Source organism: Nicotiana tabacum, chromosome 6 (assembly GCF_000715075.1).
Source record: "Nicotiana tabacum cultivar K326 chromosome 6, ASM71507v2, whole genome shotgun sequence".
NCBI classification, from domain to species: Eukaryota; Viridiplantae; Streptophyta; class Magnoliopsida; order Solanales; family Solanaceae; genus Nicotiana; species Nicotiana tabacum.
In genome coordinates, this window is record NC_134085.1 from 200,320,197 (window position 1) to 200,339,866 (window position 19,670).

At 38.9% G+C, this 19,670-nt stretch overlaps 3 protein-coding genes across 4 annotated transcripts in view; 2 read left to right on the forward strand and 1 right to left on the reverse strand.

Annotated features, from left to right (window-relative positions):
- The window catches only part of LOC107772888 (DENN domain and WD repeat-containing protein SCD1), a 53,125-nt gene that overhangs the window by 6,718 nt on the left and 26,737 nt on the right, over nucleotides 1-19,670 (reverse strand). The gene's annotated exons all lie outside the window — the stretch shown is intronic.
- LOC142182260 (uncharacterized) lies at nucleotides 1,269-3,096 on the forward strand. The gene is made up of 4 exons (XM_075256425.1): nucleotides 1,269-2,107; nucleotides 2,227-2,298; nucleotides 2,442-2,651; nucleotides 2,828-3,096. Exons 1-4 carry the CDS (start codon nucleotides 1,345-1,347, stop codon nucleotides 2,914-2,916), a joined length of 1,134 nt encoding a protein of 377 aa, XP_075112526.1. The 5' UTR covers nucleotides 1,269-1,344; the 3' UTR covers nucleotides 2,917-3,096.
- LOC142182261 (uncharacterized) lies at nucleotides 8,387-10,214 on the forward strand. Its single transcript, XM_075256426.1, has 4 exons — nucleotides 8,387-9,225; nucleotides 9,345-9,416; nucleotides 9,560-9,769; nucleotides 9,946-10,214. The coding sequence occupies exons 1-4, from the start codon at nucleotides 8,463-8,465 to the stop codon at nucleotides 10,032-10,034; spliced, it is 1,134 nt and encodes a 377-aa protein (XP_075112527.1). The 5' UTR covers nucleotides 8,387-8,462; the 3' UTR covers nucleotides 10,035-10,214.

Below are 19,670 nucleotides of genomic sequence, written 5' to 3' on the forward strand. Positions count from 1 at the left end.
TGATGTCATTGGTGACATCAAACTACCTTCTCTTGATGTCATGGGTGACATCAAAGGAGGAAGCTTCCTTCTAGTATCCACACCAACTCTTTCCACCAACTCTTCCAATTGGCATGCCATTGTTGACTAAACATAAACCAACATTTTCAATCTCCACCTTGGTTTGCGTTTCGAGCGTGCATGTGAACAACTCTGGCCAAAATTTCTAAGCTTACTGGGCAACCCCGTTGTAAGAAACAAGAAGAATCAAATCATTGTTGAACATACCACCTCCACCTAACAACTGTTCTCTTCGGAGTTACATCAATTAATGCACACCCCCGCCAAGTCCTTGCAGTGTGCAAACTTAGCGAGCGAGACTATCTTGGTCAACATGTCTGCAACATTATCGTCTGTGATAACCTTCACGACCTTGATAGTTCCCTCTTCAACAACATCTCGAATAAAATGAAATCTAACATCAATGTGTTTAGTGCACTCATGAGATCTTTGATTTTTCATTAGATGAATAGCACTCTAACTATCATATCTAAGAGTTGATTCCAGCTGAACCAAACTCAATTCTGCTACTAAACCTTTCAACCAGATAGCTTCCTTCACCGCCTCCGCGACTGCCATGTATTCTGCTTCTGTCGTAGACAAAGCGACAATCGACTGCAGAGTCGACTTCCAACTAACGGCACTGCCAACGGGGGTAAAGATGTATCCATTTGTGGACCTTTTTCTGTCAAGATCTCCTGCATAGTCAGAATCCACATAACCGAGAATTGAAATAACTCCAACACTTTTTCGAAAGGTCAAACCAACACTAGAAGCTCCCTTGAGATATCTCAATATCCACTTGACAGTTTCCAAATGCCTCTTTCCTGGACCGGGCATGTATCTACTTACCACACTTACAGATTGAGCAATATCTGGACGTGTGCATACCATAGCATACATAATGCTACCAACTGCGCTTGCATAAGGAATCTTTGACATATGCTCCACCTCATCCTCGAACTGAGGCATTTGTAACTTGAAAGTTTAAAATAAGGAGCTAATGGTGTACTTACAGGCTTGCACGTATGCACATTGAATCTTTCGAGAACCCTTTCAATATACCTCTTCTGAGAAAGATGTACAACACCGTCTTCTCTTGAAATCTCCATACCTAGGATTTTCTTTGCAGCTCCTAAATCCTTCATGTCAAATTCCTTACTCAACAGTTTCTTCAAAGCATTTATCGTTGTAATGTTGTTAGCAGTAATAAGCATATCATCAACATACAACAGTAAATAAATCATTAAGCTACCAGAAGAAAGTCAAAATGAGCCATCAACATTTGCATCACAAGAACTGACAATGCAACAAGATTCAGTACAACAACAACAATCTGTACTGCAAGCACCTCCCTCATCATCCAAGCAGCCAACAAGCAGGCCCGTGACCACACGGTTCTCTCAGCAAAATGGAAAGACTCAAAGGCCTAGGAAGCAGCCTCAGCCCCAATCAGCGACTCTAAGGTCACAGCTACAACCTAGCCAACACAACAGCTTCCCTGTTCACGATCCTCAACCTCAAGCAGAAGCCTTTCCACCACCTCAGTCTCAACCCCTGCCACATGCCTTCCCACCTGCTCAAGATTATTATGAGCCCCACGTCTTTCCTCCTACACAGGAAGAAGCGCAAGCATTTCCCCCAACTCCTGTACATGCCTTTCCTCAACCTCATGCTCAATCTGTGCCACAGGCCTTCCCTCCTGCTCAGGACTGTTATGAGCCACATGGATTTCTTCCTAATCAGGAAGAGAAGGAAGATTTTCCTCCAACTCCTATTAAAGCACATGCCTTTTCACCACCTCAATTTGATCCCCAATTCTTTCCTCCTCAGGCTGAACCACAATCCTTTGTACCTCAAAATCATAATGTGCAAGCAGGTACTAATTTCCCACAACCCAATGGGCAGTTTTTCCATGCGGCCAACGGTTTAGTGCAGGGCCCACAAGGGATGCCGCTGGTATCTCCCATGCCACAGACTTTCATGACGGGAATCCCTACAAAGCCATTTCTCCCAACTGAATCTTGGAAGACTGGATTGTTTGGTTGCATGGAAGACCCCACAAATGGTAAACAATTTTCAATCTCCTTATTTCATGCACTTAAGCACATACAGACAAAGGAACGTTCTATTCTTTTACACAAGTAAAAGTTTCCATGTGATTTACTAGCTAGTGCAAACTTTCAGCTCTCATCACAGCATGCTTCCCCTACCTGACATTCGGACAGATTGCGGAGATTGTAGACTCTGGACAAACTAGTAAGTAATACATAGATAAGAAAACAAATGAAAATGCTTACACTTCATAGCAGTTTTGTCCTTTCTGAATTTTCTTTACTTTCAGAAAAATCTTTTATTTAACTCTCTCTCTCTCTCCTTGTCTATCCTTTTGTGTACTATAGCTTGTACCACTAGCGGCTTGATCTATGGGGCGATATTCTTTGTCCTAATGCCTTGCATAATGTCATGCACCTATCGTACAAAGTTGAGGAGCCAGTATGGGCTAATTGAATCACCGGCACCCGACTGGGTAATCCACTGCTTTTGTGAATGCTGTGCTCTCTGTCAAGAATATCGAGAGCTTCACCTAAGAGGCCTTGACCCTTCAATTGGTACTTCTACTTTCAACCTTATTTTATTTCTTTTTTCTCACCATAATTATTAAGTTGATAGGTCAATTGTATTATGGTCCTTATCTATGAAATCATGAACAGAACCATTCTTTTTTTGGGTTTCGCTATTATACTTGTCGTAGTTCTGATTGATATGGATTGTTCTTCATTGCCAGGATGGCAAGGAAATCAGGCTTTAAAACAGAACATACAGCTGCAACAAGCTACTATGCTCCCTCCAATTCACCAAACCATGATGGGATGATTAATTTGCCAGAAACTAAGTGTTTACATTGTGCTTCTCTCTAAATTTTGTTCTGTCTTTTTTACTTTATAGATCTTTGTTTGTATATTGCTGTGTTCCTCTATAATTTGTAATACCCCAATGGGAAAGAGGAAAAAGTAACCAACACTGTTAAATGTTCAAATGTTTCTAGTATTTTCATCGTGATGAACTAATTTTATTGCAACGGAACTTTCATGGCTCATCAGATGGCAACATTAATTCCCTTATTGAGGTTTGATAACGGTAGCAAGGCTAGTTTTAACCAAGTACTTTAATTAGGTTCACATTCCACCGGTAAACTTTACCTTATACATGATACTATATCCACTTATGAGGATAATTTTGATCTCTTTCCTCGTAGGAATTGTCTTGTGGTAACTAATACTCCCTCCGTTTCAATTTATGTGAAACTATGCGCACGAAGTTTAAGAAAAAAGAGAAGACTTTTGAACTCGTGGCGTAAAAAGTAGCACATATATTTTGTATGGCTATAAAAACATTGCATGACGGTAAATTGTTTCCAAATATGGAAAGAGGTCATTCTTTTTTGGCAGAGACTAAAAAGGAAATAAATTCACATAAATTAAAACGGAGGCAATAATACCATTGTTTATAATTCACTATAACTCTCAACCGATGGGGTGATGCACCTGCCAAACATTGTGGTGAAAGATGGAAAGAGATCATTTTACATAATTACTGTCAGATCAATTCCCGTTTATTCTGTAATGAAAAAAGGAACACGTTCCCCAGTACATAATTTCTGTAATGATTCAAGACTCACATCCACGCCCACTTCCCTCGGGTCAACGCTGAACTTACACTCCAGGTATTCCGTCTTCGTCCTGCTCAACTTGAAACCCTTAGACTCAAGAGTTTGTCTCCGAACCTCCAGCCCCTCGTTAAGACCGGCTCACGACTCATCAATCAGAACTATGTCATCGGCGAATAGCAGGCACCATGGCACCTCCCCTTGAATATGGTGCGTTAACGTGTCCATCACCAAGGCGAATAAGAACAGACTGAGTGCAGAACTTTGGTGTAACCCCATTACAACCGGAAAATGGTCAAAGTCGCCTCCTACTGTCCTAACCCGAGTCTTAGCCCCATCGTACATGTCCTTAATCGCCATAAGGTACGAGACCGACACACCTTTTGCCTCCAAACATCTCCAGAGAACTTCTCTAGGAACCTTGTCATACGATTTTTCTAGGTCAATAAACACCATGTGGCATGACAAGACAACATTAAATTGATGATAGCCTTTTGTTGTTCTGATAAGAAAAAATTCATCATGGGTTGATTAAGAATTATATTATGAATTCAAATTCTTTATGCTTGTACATGGTATTCATTGACCTTGAGAAGGCTTATGACAAAATCCCAAGGGAGGTGCTATGGAGATGTTTGGAGGTTAGCGGAGTATCGATAGCGTACATTAGGGTGATTAAGGACATGTACGAAGACTCGGGTAAGGACTGCGGGAGGAGACTCGGAACATTTACTTGTGGAGATGGGGTTGCATCAGGGATCAGCCCTTAGCCCATTTTTGTTTGCCCTAGCGTTGATGTGCTGACACGACACATACTGAAAATGTTGGTTTAGGTTTAGTCAACAATGGCATGCCAATTGGAAGAGTTGGTGTGGATACTAGGAGGAAACTTCCTCCTTTGATGTCACCAATGACATCAAGAGGAGGTCTTTACCTCTATAAATAGATGCACTCCTTCATTTGTAGAAACCATCCCAAAGAAAGAACAATCAACAAAGGATGGAACTTGGAGGATGTGCGTGGATGACACCTATAGAGTTCATTTACAACTAACTTTGATAACCAGATTGGGTATGGGCTTGAAATTATTCTAAGGGGAAGGTGTTAGGCACCCCTCAGGATCCACTAGTGTGGTTCCCGGCCAGATAGTTTTTTGTGAATTTGTACAATTAGCAAGTAAATAAATAAAGGCATCAAGTAAGAGGGGATTTAAGTTAAACGCAAAGCGTTTGATAACAATTATTGAAAGGCGAGGTTTGAAAAAGTTATAAGCTAGAAACCATCCCAAAGAAAGAACAATCAACAAAGGATGGAACTTGGAGGATGTGCGTGGATTGTAGAGCAATCAACAAGATTACGGTAAAGTATCGCCACCCTATTCCTCGTCTTGATGACATGTTGGATCAATTACATGGATCCAAAATCTTTTCTAAAATTGATCTAAAAAGTGGTCACCATCAGATTCAAATGAATCCTGGAGATGAATGGAAAACTGCTTTTAAGACCAAATATGGGCTTTATGAGTGGTTAGTTATGTCTTTCGGCTTGACTAATGCACCTAGCACTTTCATGAGATTAATGAATCATGTTTTTAAGGATTTTCATGAAAAATTTGTTGTGGGGTACTTCGATGATATCTTGGTCTTTTCTAACACTTTAGAAGAGCATGTAGAACACCTAAAACAAGTTTTTGAAGTTCTTCGAAAGCAATTTTTATTTGCTAATCTAAAAATGTGCACTTTTTATGTGGATCGTGTGATTTTCTTGGGTTTTGTAGTTAGTTCTAAAGGAGTTGAGGTCGATGAAGAGAAAATGAAAGCAATAATAGAATGACCTAAACCTAAAAGTGTAACTGAAGTTAGGAGCTTTCATGGACTTGCTAGTTTTTATAGGAGGTTTGTGAGAGACTTTAGCACCATTGCTTCTCCTTTAACTGAAGTTATTAAAAAGGATAAGATTTTTAAATGGGAAAAAAACAAGATGATGCTTTTAACTTGTTGAAAGAAAAGTTATATTCTGCTCCGTTGTTATTAATCTATGTTGCTCGAACTCTCCAAAAATGTGGCAGGATACGTGTCGGATCCTCCAAAAGTAGTGCATTTTTAAAGGATCCGACACGGGTGCAGCTACATTTTGGAGAGTTCGCGTAACATAGGTTACAATTGCCTGATTTTTCTAAATCTTTTGAAATAGAATGTGATACTTCTGGCAAAGGAATAGGTGTTGTTTTGATGTAAGATTCTAAGCCTATTGCCTACTTTAGTAAGAAGTTGAGTGGAGTCACATTGAACTATTCCACTTATGACAAAGAGCTATATGCTTTGGTAAGGGCTTTAGCCACATGGCAACTTTACTTGTGGCCAAGAGAGTTTGTCATTAAAACTGACCATAAATCCTTGAAATACTTGAAGAGTCAAGGTAAGCTTAGTATAAGACATGCTAAGTGGGTTGAATTCATTGAAACTTTTCCTTATGTAATTTCTTACAAACAAGGGAAAGAGAATGTTGTTGCTGATGCACTTTCAAGAAGGTATGTCTTAATTTCTACCCTGACTTCTAAATTGATGGGTTTTGATCAAATCAAGGAACTTTATGCTAATGATGTTGATTTTGGCAAAATTTTTGCAGATTGTAAGTTAGGTCCTTTTGAGAGGTTTAACCTCCAAGATGGGTTTCTCTTTAAGGAAAATAAGTTGTGTATCCCTAATTGCTCTTTACGTGAAGTATTTGTACGGGAAGCACACTGAGGAGGACTTATGGGACACTTTGGAGTCCCAAAGACATTAGACATACTTGCTGAAAATTTCTTTTGGCCTGGAATGAGAAAAGACGTTGAAAGAATGTGCACACGGTGTTTGGAATGTAAACAAGCTAAATCTAAAAGTGTTACCACATGGTCTTTACACGCCATTACCTGTTCCTACTTCACCTTGGATTGATATTTCTACGGATTTTGTGTCAGGTCTGCCTAGAACAAGGTATGGTAAGGATAGTATATTTGTTGTGGTAGATAGGTTCTCCAAAATGGCTCGTTTTATTGCTTATTTAAAGACTAATGACGCTTCACATGTTGCTGATCTTTTTGTAAAAAAAGTTGTCAAATTGCATGGTATACCTAGAACTATTATTAGTGATAGAGATGCTAAGTTTTTGAACGCAAGTTCTATAGTCTTGACAAGATCAAAGTAACAACGTCTTGATTTATGGAAGAAATCAAACGCCTTTACTTAAAAAGCAAATCAAAACAATAGTTGCATTTTATTATTAACAAAGGAAGGGGAGATTACCCAATTACACATAAGAGAATCTCTCTTAACTCTACTCACTATAATGTATTGTATTATTTTTTTTTGGGATGGTTTCTACAAATGAAGGAGTGCATTTATTTATAGAGGTAAAGACCTCCTCTTGATGTCATTGGTGACATCAAACTACCTTCTCTTGATGTCATGGGTGACATCAAAGGAGGAAGCTTCCTTCTAGTATCCACACCAACTCTTTCCACCAACTCTTCCAATTGGCATGCCATTGTTGACTAAACATAAACCAACATTTTCAATCTCCACCTTGGTTTGCGTTTCGAGCGTGCATGTGAACAACTCTGGCCAAAATTTCTAAGCTTACTGGGCAACCCCGTTGTAAGAAACAAGAAGAATCAAATCATTGTTGAACATACCACCTCCACCTAACAACTGTTCTCTTCGGAGTTACATCAATTAATGCACACCCCCGCCAAGTCCTTGCAGTGTGCAAACTTAGCGAGCGAGACTATCTTGGTCAACATGTCTGCAACATTATCGTCTGTGATAACCTTCACGACCTTGATAGTTCCCTCTTCAACAACATCTCGAATAAAATGAAATCTAACATCAATGTGTTTAGTGCACTCATGAGATCTTTGATTTTTCATTAGATGAATAGCACTCTAACTATCATATCTAAGAGTTGATTCCAGCTGAACCAAACTCAATTCTGCTACTAAACCTTTCAACCAGATAGCTTCCTTCACCGCCTCCGCGACTGCCATGTATTCTGCTTCTGTCGTAGACAAAGCGACAATCGACTGCAGAGTCGACTTCCAACTAACGGCACTGCCAACGGGGGTAAAGATGTATCCATTTGTGGACCTTTTTCTGTCAAGATCTCCTGCATAGTCAGAATCCACATAACCGAGAATTGAAATAACTCCAACACTTTTTCGAAAGGTCAAACCAACACTAGAAGCTCCCTTGAGATATCTCAATATCCACTTGACAGTTTCCAAATGCCTCTTTCCTGGACCGGGCATGTATCTACTTACCACACTTACAGATTGAGCAATATCTGGACGTGTGCATACCATAGCATACATAATGCTACCAACTGCGCTTGCATAAGGAATCTTTGACATATGCTCCACCTCATCCTCGAACTGAGGCATTTGTAACTTGAAAGTTTAAAATAAGGAGCTAATGGTGTACTTACAGGCTTGCACGTATGCACATTGAATCTTTCGAGAACCCTTTCAATATACCTCTTCTGAGAAAGATGTACAACACCGTCTTCTCTTGAAATCTCCATACCTAGGATTTTCTTTGCAGCTCCTAAATCCTTCATGTCAAATTCCTTACTCAACAGTTTCTTCAAAGCATTTATCGTTGTAATGTTGTTAGCAGTAATAAGCATATCATCAACATACAACAGTAAATAAATCATTAAGCTACCAGAAGAAAGTCAAAATGAGCCATCAACATTTGCATCACAAGAACTGACAATGCAACAAGATTCAGTACAACAACAACAATCTGTACTGCAAGCACCTCCCTCATCATCCAAGCAGCCAACAAGCAGGCCCGTGACCACACGGTTCTCTCAGCAAAATGGAAAGACTCAAAGGCCTAGGAAGCAGCCTCAGCCCCAATCAGCGACTCTAAGGTCACAGCTACAACCTAGCCAACACAACAGCTTCCCTGTTCACGATCCTCAACCTCAAGCAGAAGCCTTTCCACCACCTCAGTCTCAACCCCTGCCACATGCCTTCCCACCTGCTCAAGATTATTATGAGCCCCACGTCTTTCCTCCTACACAGGAAGAAGCGCAAGCATTTCCCCCAACTCCTGTACATGCCTTTCCTCAACCTCATGCTCAATCTGTGCCACAGGCCTTCCCTCCTGCTCAGGACTGTTATGAGCCACATGGATTTCTTCCTAATCAGGAAGAGAAGGAAGATTTTCCTCCAACTCCTATTAAAGCACATGCCTTTTCACCACCTCAATTTGATCCCCAATTCTTTCCTCCTCAGGCTGAACCACAATCCTTTGTACCTCAAAATCATAATGTGCAAGCAGGTACTAATTTCCCACAACCCAATGGGCAGTTTTTCCATGCGGCCAACGGTTTAGTGCAGGGCCCACAAGGGATGCCGCTGGTATCTCCCATGCCACAGACTTTCATGACGGGAATCCCTACAAAGCCATTTCTCCCAACTGAATCTTGGAAGACTGGATTGTTTGGTTGCATGGAAGACCCCACAAATGGTAAACAATTTTCAATCTCCTTATTTCATGCACTTAAGCACATACAGACAAAGGAACGTTCTATTCTTTTACACAAGTAAAAGTTTCCATGTGATTTACTAGCTAGTGCAAACTTTCAGCTCTCATCACAGCATGCTTCCCCTACCTGACATTCGGACAGATTGCGGAGATTGTAGACTCTGGACAAACTAGTAAGTAATACATAGATAAGAAAACAAATGAAAATGCTTACACTTCATAGCAGTTTTGTCCTTTCTGAATTTTCTTTACTTTCAGAAAAATCTTTTATTTAACTCTCTCTCTCTCTCCTTGTCTATCCTTTTGTGTACTATAGCTTGTACCACTAGCGGCTTGATCTATGGGGCGATATTCTTTGTCCTAATGCCTTGCATAATGTCATGCACCTATCGTACAAAGTTGAGGAGCCAGTATGGGCTAATTGAATCACCGGCACCCGACTGGGTAATCCACTGCTTTTGTGAATGCTGTGCTCTCTGTCAAGAATATCGAGAGCTTCACCTAAGAGGCCTTGACCCTTCAATTGGTACTTCTACTTTCAACCTTATTTTATTTCTTTTTTCTCACCATAATTATTAAGTTGATAGGTCAATTGTATTATGGTCCTTATCTATGAAATCATGAACAGAACCATTCTTTTTTTGGGTTTCGCTATTATACTTGTCGTAGTTCTGATTGATATGGATTGTTCTTCATTGCCAGGATGGCAAGGAAATCAGGCTTTAAAACAGAACATACAGCTGCAACAAGCTACTATGCTCCCTCCAATTCACCAAACCATGATGGGATGATTAATTTGCCAGAAACTAAGTGTTTACATTGTGCTTCTCTCTAAATTTTGTTCTGTCTTTTTTACTTTATAGATCTTTGTTTGTATATTGCTGTGTTCCTCTATAATTTGTAATACCCCAATGGGAAAGAGGAAAAAGTAACCAACACTGTTAAATGTTCAAATGTTTCTAGTATTTTCATCGTGATGAACTAATTTTATTGCAACGGAACTTTCATGGCTCATCAGATGGCAACATTAATTCCCTTATTGAGGTTTGATAACGGTAGCAAGGCTAGTTTTAACCAAGTACTTTAATTAGGTTCACATTCCACCGGTAAACTTTACCTTATACATGATACTATATCCACTTATGAGGATAATTTTGATCTCTTTCCTCGTAGGAATTGTCTTGTGGTAACTAATACTCCCTCCGTTTCAATTTATGTGAAACTATGCGCACGAAGTTTAAGAAAAAAGAGAAGACTTTTGAACTCGTGGCGTAAAAAGTAGCACATATATTTTGTATGGCTATAAAAACATTGCATGACGGTAAATTGTTTCCAAATATGGAAAGAGGTCATTCTTTTTTGGCAGAGACTAAAAAGGAAATAAATTCACATAAATTAAAACGGAGGCAATAATACCATTGTTTATAATTCACTATAACTCTCAACCGATGGGGTGATGCACCTGCCAAACATTGTGGTGAAAGATGGAAAGAGATCATTTTACATAATTACTGTCAGATCAATTCCCGTTTATTCTGTAATGAAAAAAGGAACACGTTCCCCAGTACATAATTTCTGTAATGATTCAAGACTCACATCCACGCCCACTTCCCTCGGGTCAACGCTGAACTTACACTCCAGGTATTCCGTCTTCGTCCTGCTCAACTTGAAACCCTTAGACTCAAGAGTTTGTCTCCGAACCTCCAGCCCCTCGTTAAGACCGGCTCACGACTCATCAATCAGAACTATGTCATCGGCGAATAGCAGGCACCATGGCACCTCCCCTTGAATATGGTGCGTTAACGTGTCCATCACCAAGGCGAATAAGAACAGACTGAGTGCAGAACTTTGGTGTAACCCCATTACAACCGGAAAATGGTCAAAGTCGCCTCCTACTGTCCTAACCCGAGTCTTAGCCCCATCGTACATGTCCTTAATCGCCATAAGGTACGAGACCGACACACCTTTTGCCTCCAAACATCTCCAGAGAACTTCTCTAGGAACCTTGTCATACGATTTTTCTAGGTCAATAAACACCATGTGGCATGACAAGACAACATTAAATTGATGATAGCCTTTTGTTGTTCTGATAAGAAAAAATTCATCATGGGTTGATTAAGAATTATATTATGAATTCAAATTCTTTATGCTTGTACATGGTATTCATTGACCTTGAGAAGGCTTATGACAAAATCCCAAGGGAGGTGCTATGGAGATGTTTGGAGGTTAGCGGAGTATCGATAGCGTACATTAGGGTGATTAAGGACATGTACGAAGACTCGGGTAAGGACTGCGGGAGGAGACTCGGAACATTTACTTGTGGAGATGGGGTTGCATCAGGGATCAGCCCTTAGCCCATTTTTGTTTGCCCTAGCGTTGATGTGCTGACACGACACATACTGAAAATGTTGGTTTAGGTTTAGTCAACAATGGCATGCCAATTGGAAGAGTTGGTGTGGATACTAGGAGGAAACTTCCTCCTTTGATGTCACCAATGACATCAAGAGGAGGTCTTTACCTCTATAAATAGATGCACTCCTTCATTTGTAGAAACCATCCCAAAGAAAGAACAATCAACAAAGGATGGAACTTGGAGGATGTGCGTGGATGACACCTATAGAGTTCATTTACAACTAACTTTGATAACCAGATTGGGTATGGGCTTGAAATTATTCTAAGGGGAAGGTGTTAGGCACCCCTCAGGATCCACTAGTGTGGTTCCCGGCCAGATAGTTTTTTGTGAATTTGTACAATTAGCAAGTAAATAAATAAAGGCATCAAGTAAGAGGGGATTTAAGTTAAACGCAAAGCGTTTGATAACAATTATTGAAAGGCGAGGTTTGAAAAAGTTATAAGCTAGAAACCATCCCAAAGAAAGAACAATCAACAAAGGATGGAACTTGGAGGATGTGCGTGGATTGTAGAGCAATCAACAAGATTACGGTAAAGTATCGCCACCCTATTCCTCGTCTTGATGACATGTTGGATCAATTACATGGATCCAAAATCTTTTCTAAAATTGATCTAAAAAGTGGTCACCATCAGATTCAAATGAATCCTGGAGATGAATGGAAAACTGCTTTTAAGACCAAATATGGGCTTTATGAGTGGTTAGTTATGTCTTTCGGCTTGACTAATGCACCTAGCACTTTCATGAGATTAATGAATCATGTTTTTAAGGATTTTCATGAAAAATTTGTTGTGGGGTACTTCGATGATATCTTGGTCTTTTCTAACACTTTAGAAGAGCATGTAGAACACCTAAAACAAGTTTTTGAAGTTCTTCGAAAGCAATTTTTATTTGCTAATCTAAAAATGTGCACTTTTTATGTGGATCGTGTGATTTTCTTGGGTTTTGTAGTTAGTTCTAAAGGAGTTGAGGTCGATGAAGAGAAAATGAAAGCAATAATAGAATGACCTAAACCTAAAAGTGTAACTGAAGTTAGGAGCTTTCATGGACTTGCTAGTTTTTATAGGAGGTTTGTGAGAGACTTTAGCACCATTGCTTCTCCTTTAACTGAAGTTATTAAAAAGGATAAGATTTTTAAATGGGAAAAAAACAAGATGATGCTTTTAACTTGTTGAAAGAAAAGTTATATTCTGCTCCGTTGTTATTAATCTATGTTGCTCGAACTCTCCAAAAATGTGGCAGGATACGTGTCGGATCCTCCAAAAGTAGTGCATTTTTAAAGGATCCGACACGGGTGCAGCTACATTTTGGAGAGTTCGCGTAACATAGGTTACAATTGCCTGATTTTTCTAAATCTTTTGAAATAGAATGTGATACTTCTGGCAAAGGAATAGGTGTTGTTTTGATGTAAGATTCTAAGCCTATTGCCTACTTTAGTAAGAAGTTGAGTGGAGTCACATTGAACTATTCCACTTATGACAAAGAGCTATATGCTTTGGTAAGGGCTTTAGCCACATGGCAACTTTACTTGTGGCCAAGAGAGTTTGTCATTAAAACTGACCATAAATCCTTGAAATACTTGAAGAGTCAAGGTAAGCTTAGTATAAGACATGCTAAGTGGGTTGAATTCATTGAAACTTTTCCTTATGTAATTTCTTACAAACAAGGGAAAGAGAATGTTGTTGCTGATGCACTTTCAAGAAGGTATGTCTTAATTTCTACCCTGACTTCTAAATTGATGGGTTTTGATCAAATCAAGGAACTTTATGCTAATGATGTTGATTTTGGCAAAATTTTTGCAGATTGTAAGTTAGGTCCTTTTGAGAGGTTTAACCTCCAAGATGGGTTTCTCTTTAAGGAAAATAAGTTGTGTATCCCTAATTGCTCTTTACGTGAAGTATTTGTACGGGAAGCACACTGAGGAGGACTTATGGGACACTTTGGAGTCCCAAAGACATTAGACATACTTCCTGAAAATTTCTTTTGGCCTGGAATGAGAAAAGACGTTGAAAGAATGTGCACACGGTGTTTGGAATGTAAACAAGCTAAATCTAAAAGTGTTACCACATGGTCTTTACACGCCATTACCTGTTCCTACTTCACCTTGGATTGATATTTCTACGGATTTTGTGTCAGGTCTGCCTAGAACAAGGTATGGTAAGGATAGTATATTTGTTGTGGTAGATAGGTTCTCCAAAATGGCTCGTTTTATTGCTTATTTAAAGACTAATGACGCTTCACATGTTGCTGATCTTTTTGTAAAAAAGGTTGTCAAATTGCATGGTATACCTAGAACTATTATTAGTGATAGAGATGCTAAGTTTTTGAGCCACTTTGGCGTGTATTTTGGGGGAAGTTAGGCACTAAATTGTTGTTTTTTATTTCTTGTCACCCACAAACTGATGGACAAACTGAAGTAGTTAATAGAATCTTAGGAAACATGTTGAGGGTTGTTTTGAAAGGTAAATTAACTTCATGGGAAGATCACTTGCCTATGATTGAATTTGCTTACAATAGAACAATCCATTCTTCTACGGGTATGTCTCCTTTTGAGGTTGTTTATAGCTTTAATCCCTTTACTCCACTTGATTTATTACCATTACCTACTAATGATATTGCTAATCTTGATGGTAGGACAAAGACTGAAATGATGAAAAAAATTCATGAGCAAACAAGATTTGCAATTGAGAAGAAAAATAAGCAAACTTCCTTGAGAAAGAATAAGGGTCGAAAACAAGTTATTTTTAAACCTGGAGATTTAGTTTGGGTTCACTTTAAAAAGGAGAGATTTCCTTCCAAAAGGAAGTCAAAGCTGCATCCTAGAGGAGATGGTCCATTTCAAGTCCTTGAAAGGATTGGAGACAATGCTTACAAGCTGGACCTTCCTGGTGAGTTTCAAGTTAGTGCTACATTCAATGTTGCTGACTTGTCTTTGTTTGACGTAGGATCGAATCCTTTTCAAGAAGAGGGAAATGATAGCATCACTGATAAGGATAGAGTTTTGGAGGCTCCAAGAAGGCCATTTACAAGATCTCAAGCTAAAGAATTGCAGACTAAGGTTGCTGGACTTCAATGGCAAATAAAGAAGCTTCTAACTATAGAGGAAGAGCTCAAGCCCAAAGGAGAAGAATTGTCTAAGTTTTACAATTATTTGGTGGCTCAAATTGAAGTCCGAGAGAAGGAAGATTGGGTCACTCAAATCAGCCCTTGAAGTCCACCAAATGGGCTCAAAATGAGCTTAAAAGAGGTCCAAAAGGAGGTGTTACAAAAGGAGCCCAAACCAATGCCTCAAACTAGTTGTTTTAAGGCCTAAATCTGCCCCAAAGGGTCTTGGCCGCCCCCACCTAATTTTAATGACTTTTCTTACTCTTTAGCAACCACCCTACCTAATTGTAATGACTTTGTATGCCTTAGCAACCACCCTACCTAATTTTAAGGACTTTTATGCCTTAGTACTCCTATAAATAGGGAGTTCTTCTCGTTCATAAGACACTACATTATTGATTAAGTATATCACCTTTGAGAGTTCCATTGAACTTTTATTACTTGTGCTTTGAGATTTATCTTTCAACCTTTACTAGTACATAGTTCAAGGTAGTAAGATTACTTCTCTTTTATGATATCTTTGGTTCCTTTGTGGTATTCTTAGAAGGCGATTAATACTAGTTATTAATTGTTTTCTCAAGTTACTAGTAAAGCGATCAAGATCCGAATCTATTGTTTTGATTTGCTTTTTAAGTAAAGGCGTTTGATTTCTTCCATAAATCAAGACGTTGTTACTTTGATCTTGTCAAGACTATAGAACTTGCGTTCAAAAACTTAGCATCTCTATGACTAATAATAGTTCTAGGTATACCATGCAATTTGACAACCTCTTTTACAAAAAGATCAGCAACATGTGAAGCGTTATTAGTCTTTAAATAAGGAATAAAACGAGCCATTTTGGAGAACCTATCTACCACAACAAATATACTATTCTTACCATACCTTGTTCTAGGCAGACCTGACACAAAATCCGTAGAAATATCAATCCAAGGTGAAGTAGGAACAGGTAATGGCGTGTAAAGACCATGTGGTAACACTTTTAGATTTAGCTTGTTTACATTCCAAACACCGTGTGCACATTCTTTCAACGTCTTTTCTCATTCCAGGCCAAAAGAAATTTTCAGCAAGTATGTCTAATGTCTTTGGGACTCCAAAGTGTCCCATAAGTCCTCCTCAGTGTGCTTCCCGTACAAATACTTCACGTAAAGAGCAATTAGGGATACACAACTTATTTTCCTTAAAGAGAAACTCATCTTGGAGGTTAAACCTCTCAAAAGGACCTAACTTACAATCTGCAAAAATTTTGCCAAAATCAACATCATTAGCATAAAGTTCCTTGATTTGATCAAAACCCATCAATTTAGAAGTCAGGGTAGAAATTAAGACATACCTTCTTGAAAGTCTTTCCCTTGTTTGTAAGAAATTACATAAGGAAAAGTTTCAATGAATTCAACCCACTTAGCATGTCTTATACTAAGCTTACCTTGACTCTTCAAGTATTTCAAGGATTTATGGTCAGTTTTAATGACAAACTCTCTTGGCCACAAGTAATGTTGCCATGTGGCTAAAGCCCTTACCAAAGCATATAGCTCTTTGTCATAAGTGGAATAGTTCAATGTGGCTCCACTCAACTTCTTACTAAAGTAGGCAATAGGTTTAGAATCTTACATCAAAACAACACCTATTCCTTTGCCAGAAGTATCACATTCTATTTCAAAAGATTTAGAAAAATCAGGCAATTGTAACAACGGAGCAGAACATAACTTTTCTTTCAACAAGTTAAAAGCATCATCTTGTTCTTTTCACCATTTAAAAATCTTATCCTTTTTAATAACTTCAGTTAAAGGAGAAGCAATGGTGCTAAAGTCTCTCACAAACCTCCTATAAAAACTAGCAAGTCCATGAAAACTCCTAACTTCAGTTACACTCTTAGGTTTAGGCCATTCTTTTATTGCTTTGATTTTCTCTTCATCAACCTCAACTCCTTTAGAACTAACTACAAAATCCAAGAAAATCACACGATCCACATAAAAAGTACACTTTTTAAGATTAGCAAATAAAAATTGCTTTCTAAGAACTTCAAAAACTTGTTTTAGGTGTTCTACATGTTCTTCTAAAGTGTTAGAAAAGACCAAGATATCATCGAAGTACACCACAACAAATTTTCCATGAAAATCCTTAAAAACATGATTCATTAATCTCATGAAAGTGCTAGGTGCATTAGTCAAGCCGAAAGACATAACTAACCACTCATAAAGCCCATATTGTCTTAAAAGCAGTTGTCCATTCATCTCCAGGATTCATTCGAATCTAATGGTAACCACTTTTTAGATCAATTTTACAAAAGATTTTGGATCCATGTAATTGATCCAACATGTCATCAAGACGAGGAATAGGGTGGCGATACTTTACCGTAATCTTGTTGATTGCTCTACAATCCACGCACATCCTCCAAGTTCCATCCTTTTTTGGTACCAATAGGACGGGAACAGAGCAAGGGCTGATGCTCAATCTCACAAAGCCTTTCTCAAACAACTCTTCAACTTGCCTTTGAAGTTCTTTGTCTCTTCTGGATTACTCCTATAGGCTGGCCTATTTGGGATTTGTGATCCAGGCACAAAATCAATTTGATGCTCAATGCCACGTAAAGGTGGCAATCCATAGGGAATATCTTCTGGAAAGTCATCTTCAAAATCATGCAAAAGAGAAGAAATACTACTTGGCAAAGAAGAAGTTAGCAACTCGGAATTAATCAAAGTTTCTTTATAAGTAAGTAGTATTATGGGCAGCCCCTCTTTTCTTGCATTTAAACACTCTTTGGATTTTATATAGAAACTGTCTTTTTTTCTTTCCTTAGCCTCTATCTTCTAACCAAGACTGTCTATTTTTTCATTCGAACCACTTTTTATCTCTTTTCTCAAATTGTTGCACTCTCTCTCTTTCTTTCGGCCATCTTTCCTTTTTTCTAATTCTTGGCCTCCTTTCTTTTCTTTTTCCTCAAGCTCACTTTTTATTCCTCCCTTGGTTTTCCCATAATCTCTTTTGATCTTCAAACACTTGAGAAGGAGATAAAGGTGTGTTAGCGTAAACGTAAAAGAAAGAACACAAGATTTAACGTGGTTCGGATCAAAATAATCCTACGTCCACCAGAGAATAGTTGCATTTTATTATTAACAAAGGAAGGGGAGATTACCCAATTACACATAAGAGAATCTCTCTTAACTCTACTCACTATAATGTATTGTATTATTTTTTTTTGGGATGGTTTCTACAAATGAAGGAGTGCATTTATTTATAGAGGTAAAGACCTCCTCTTGATGTCATTGGTGACATCAAACTACCTTCTCTTGATGTCATGGGTGACATCAAAGGAGGAAGCTTCCTTCTAGTATCCACACCAACTCTTTCCACCAACTCTTCCAATTGGCATGCCATTGTTGACTAAACATAAACCAACATTTTCAATCTCCACCTTGGTTTGCGTTTCGAGCGTGCATGTGAACAACTCTGGCCAAAATTTCTAAGCTTACTGGGCAACCCCGTTGTAAGAAACAAGAAGAATCAAATCATTGTTGAACATACCACCTCCACCTAACAACTGTTCTCTTCGGAGTTACATCAATTAATGCACACCCCCGCCAAGTCCTTGCAGTGTGCAAACTTAGCGAGCGAGACTATCTTGGTCAACATGTCTGCAACATTATCGTCTGTGATAACCTTCACGACCTTGATAGTTCCCTCTTCAACAACATCTCGAATAAAATGAAATCTAACATCAATGTGTTTAGTGCACTCATGAGATCTTTGATTTTTCATTAGATGAATAGCACTCTAACTATCATATCTAAGAGTTGATTCCAGCTGAACCAAACTCAATTCTGCTACTAAACCTTTCAACCAGATAGCTTCCTTCACCGCCTCCGCGACTGCCATGTATTCTGCTTCTGTCGTAGACAAAGCGACAATCGACTGCAGAGTCGACTTCCAACTAACGGCACTGCCAACGGGGGTAAAGATGTATCCATTTGTGGACCTTTTTCTGTCAAGATCTCCTGCATAGTCAGAATCCACATAACCGAGAATTGAAATAACTCCAACACTTTTTCGAAAGGTCAAACCAACACTAGAAGCTCCCTTGAGATATCTCAATATCCACTTGACAGTTTCCAAATGCCTCTTTCCTGGACCGGGCATGTATCTACTTACCACACTTACAGATTGAGCAATATCTGGACGTGTGCATACCATAGCATACATAATGCTACCAACTGCGCTTGCATAAGGAATCTTTGACATATGCTCCACCTCATCCTCGAACTGAGGCATTTGTAACTTGAAAGTTTAAAATAAGGAGCTAATGGTGTACTTACAGGCTTGCACGTATGCACATTGAATCTTTCGAGAACCCTTTCAATATACCTCTTCTGAGAAAGATGTACAACACCGTCTTCTCTTGAAATCTCCATACCTAGGATTTTCTTTGCAGCTCCTAAATCCTTCATGTCAAATTCCTTACTCAACAGTTTCTTCAAAGCATTTATCGTTGTAATGTTGTTAGCAGTAATAAGCATATCATCAACATACAACAGTAAATAAATCATTAAGCTACCAGACATCTTCTTGTGATACACACAGCTATCAAATGCACTCCTTGAGAATTCATGTGTAGTCATGAATGCATCAAACCTCTTGTACCACTGTCTAGGGGATTGCTTCAAACCATACAAAGACTTCTTTAGTTGACATACATGATCTTTTCCCTCAGCTAGGAAACCTTCAGACTGATCCACATAGATTGTCTCTTCTAGATCACCGTGTAAGAAAGCAGTTTTGACATCAAGCTGTTGAAGCTCCAAGTCAAATTATGCAACCAATGCTAGTAGCACGCGAATTGAGTTATGCTTCACAACTTGAGAAAAAACCTCATTGTAGTCAATTCCCTCCTTCTGACTGAAACCTTTTGCAACCAATC

What these genes read in the sequence shown, in the direction of transcription:
- LOC142182261 (XM_075256426.1), top strand. Translation starts at nt 8,463, where the DNA reads ATGCAACAAGATTCAGTACAACAACAACAATCTGTACTGCAAGCACCT. An exon ending in TGTAGACTCTGGACAAACTA is followed by an intron (nt 9,417 to 9,559) that starts GTAAGTAATACA and finishes TGTGTACTATAG; the next exon opens with CTTGTACCACTAGCGGCTTG. An exon ending in AGGCCTTGACCCTTCAATTG is followed by an intron (nt 9,770 to 9,945) that starts GTACTTCTACTT and finishes CTTCATTGCCAG; the next exon opens with GATGGCAAGGAAATCAGGCT.
- LOC142182260 (XM_075256425.1), top strand. Translation starts at nt 1,345, where the DNA reads ATGCAACAAGATTCAGTACAACAACAACAATCTGTACTGCAAGCACCT. An exon ending in CATGGAAGACCCCACAAATG is followed by an intron (nt 2,108 to 2,226) that starts GTAAACAATTTT and finishes GCAAACTTTCAG; the next exon opens with CTCTCATCACAGCATGCTTC. An exon ending in AGGCCTTGACCCTTCAATTG is followed by an intron (nt 2,652 to 2,827) that starts GTACTTCTACTT and finishes CTTCATTGCCAG; the next exon opens with GATGGCAAGGAAATCAGGCT.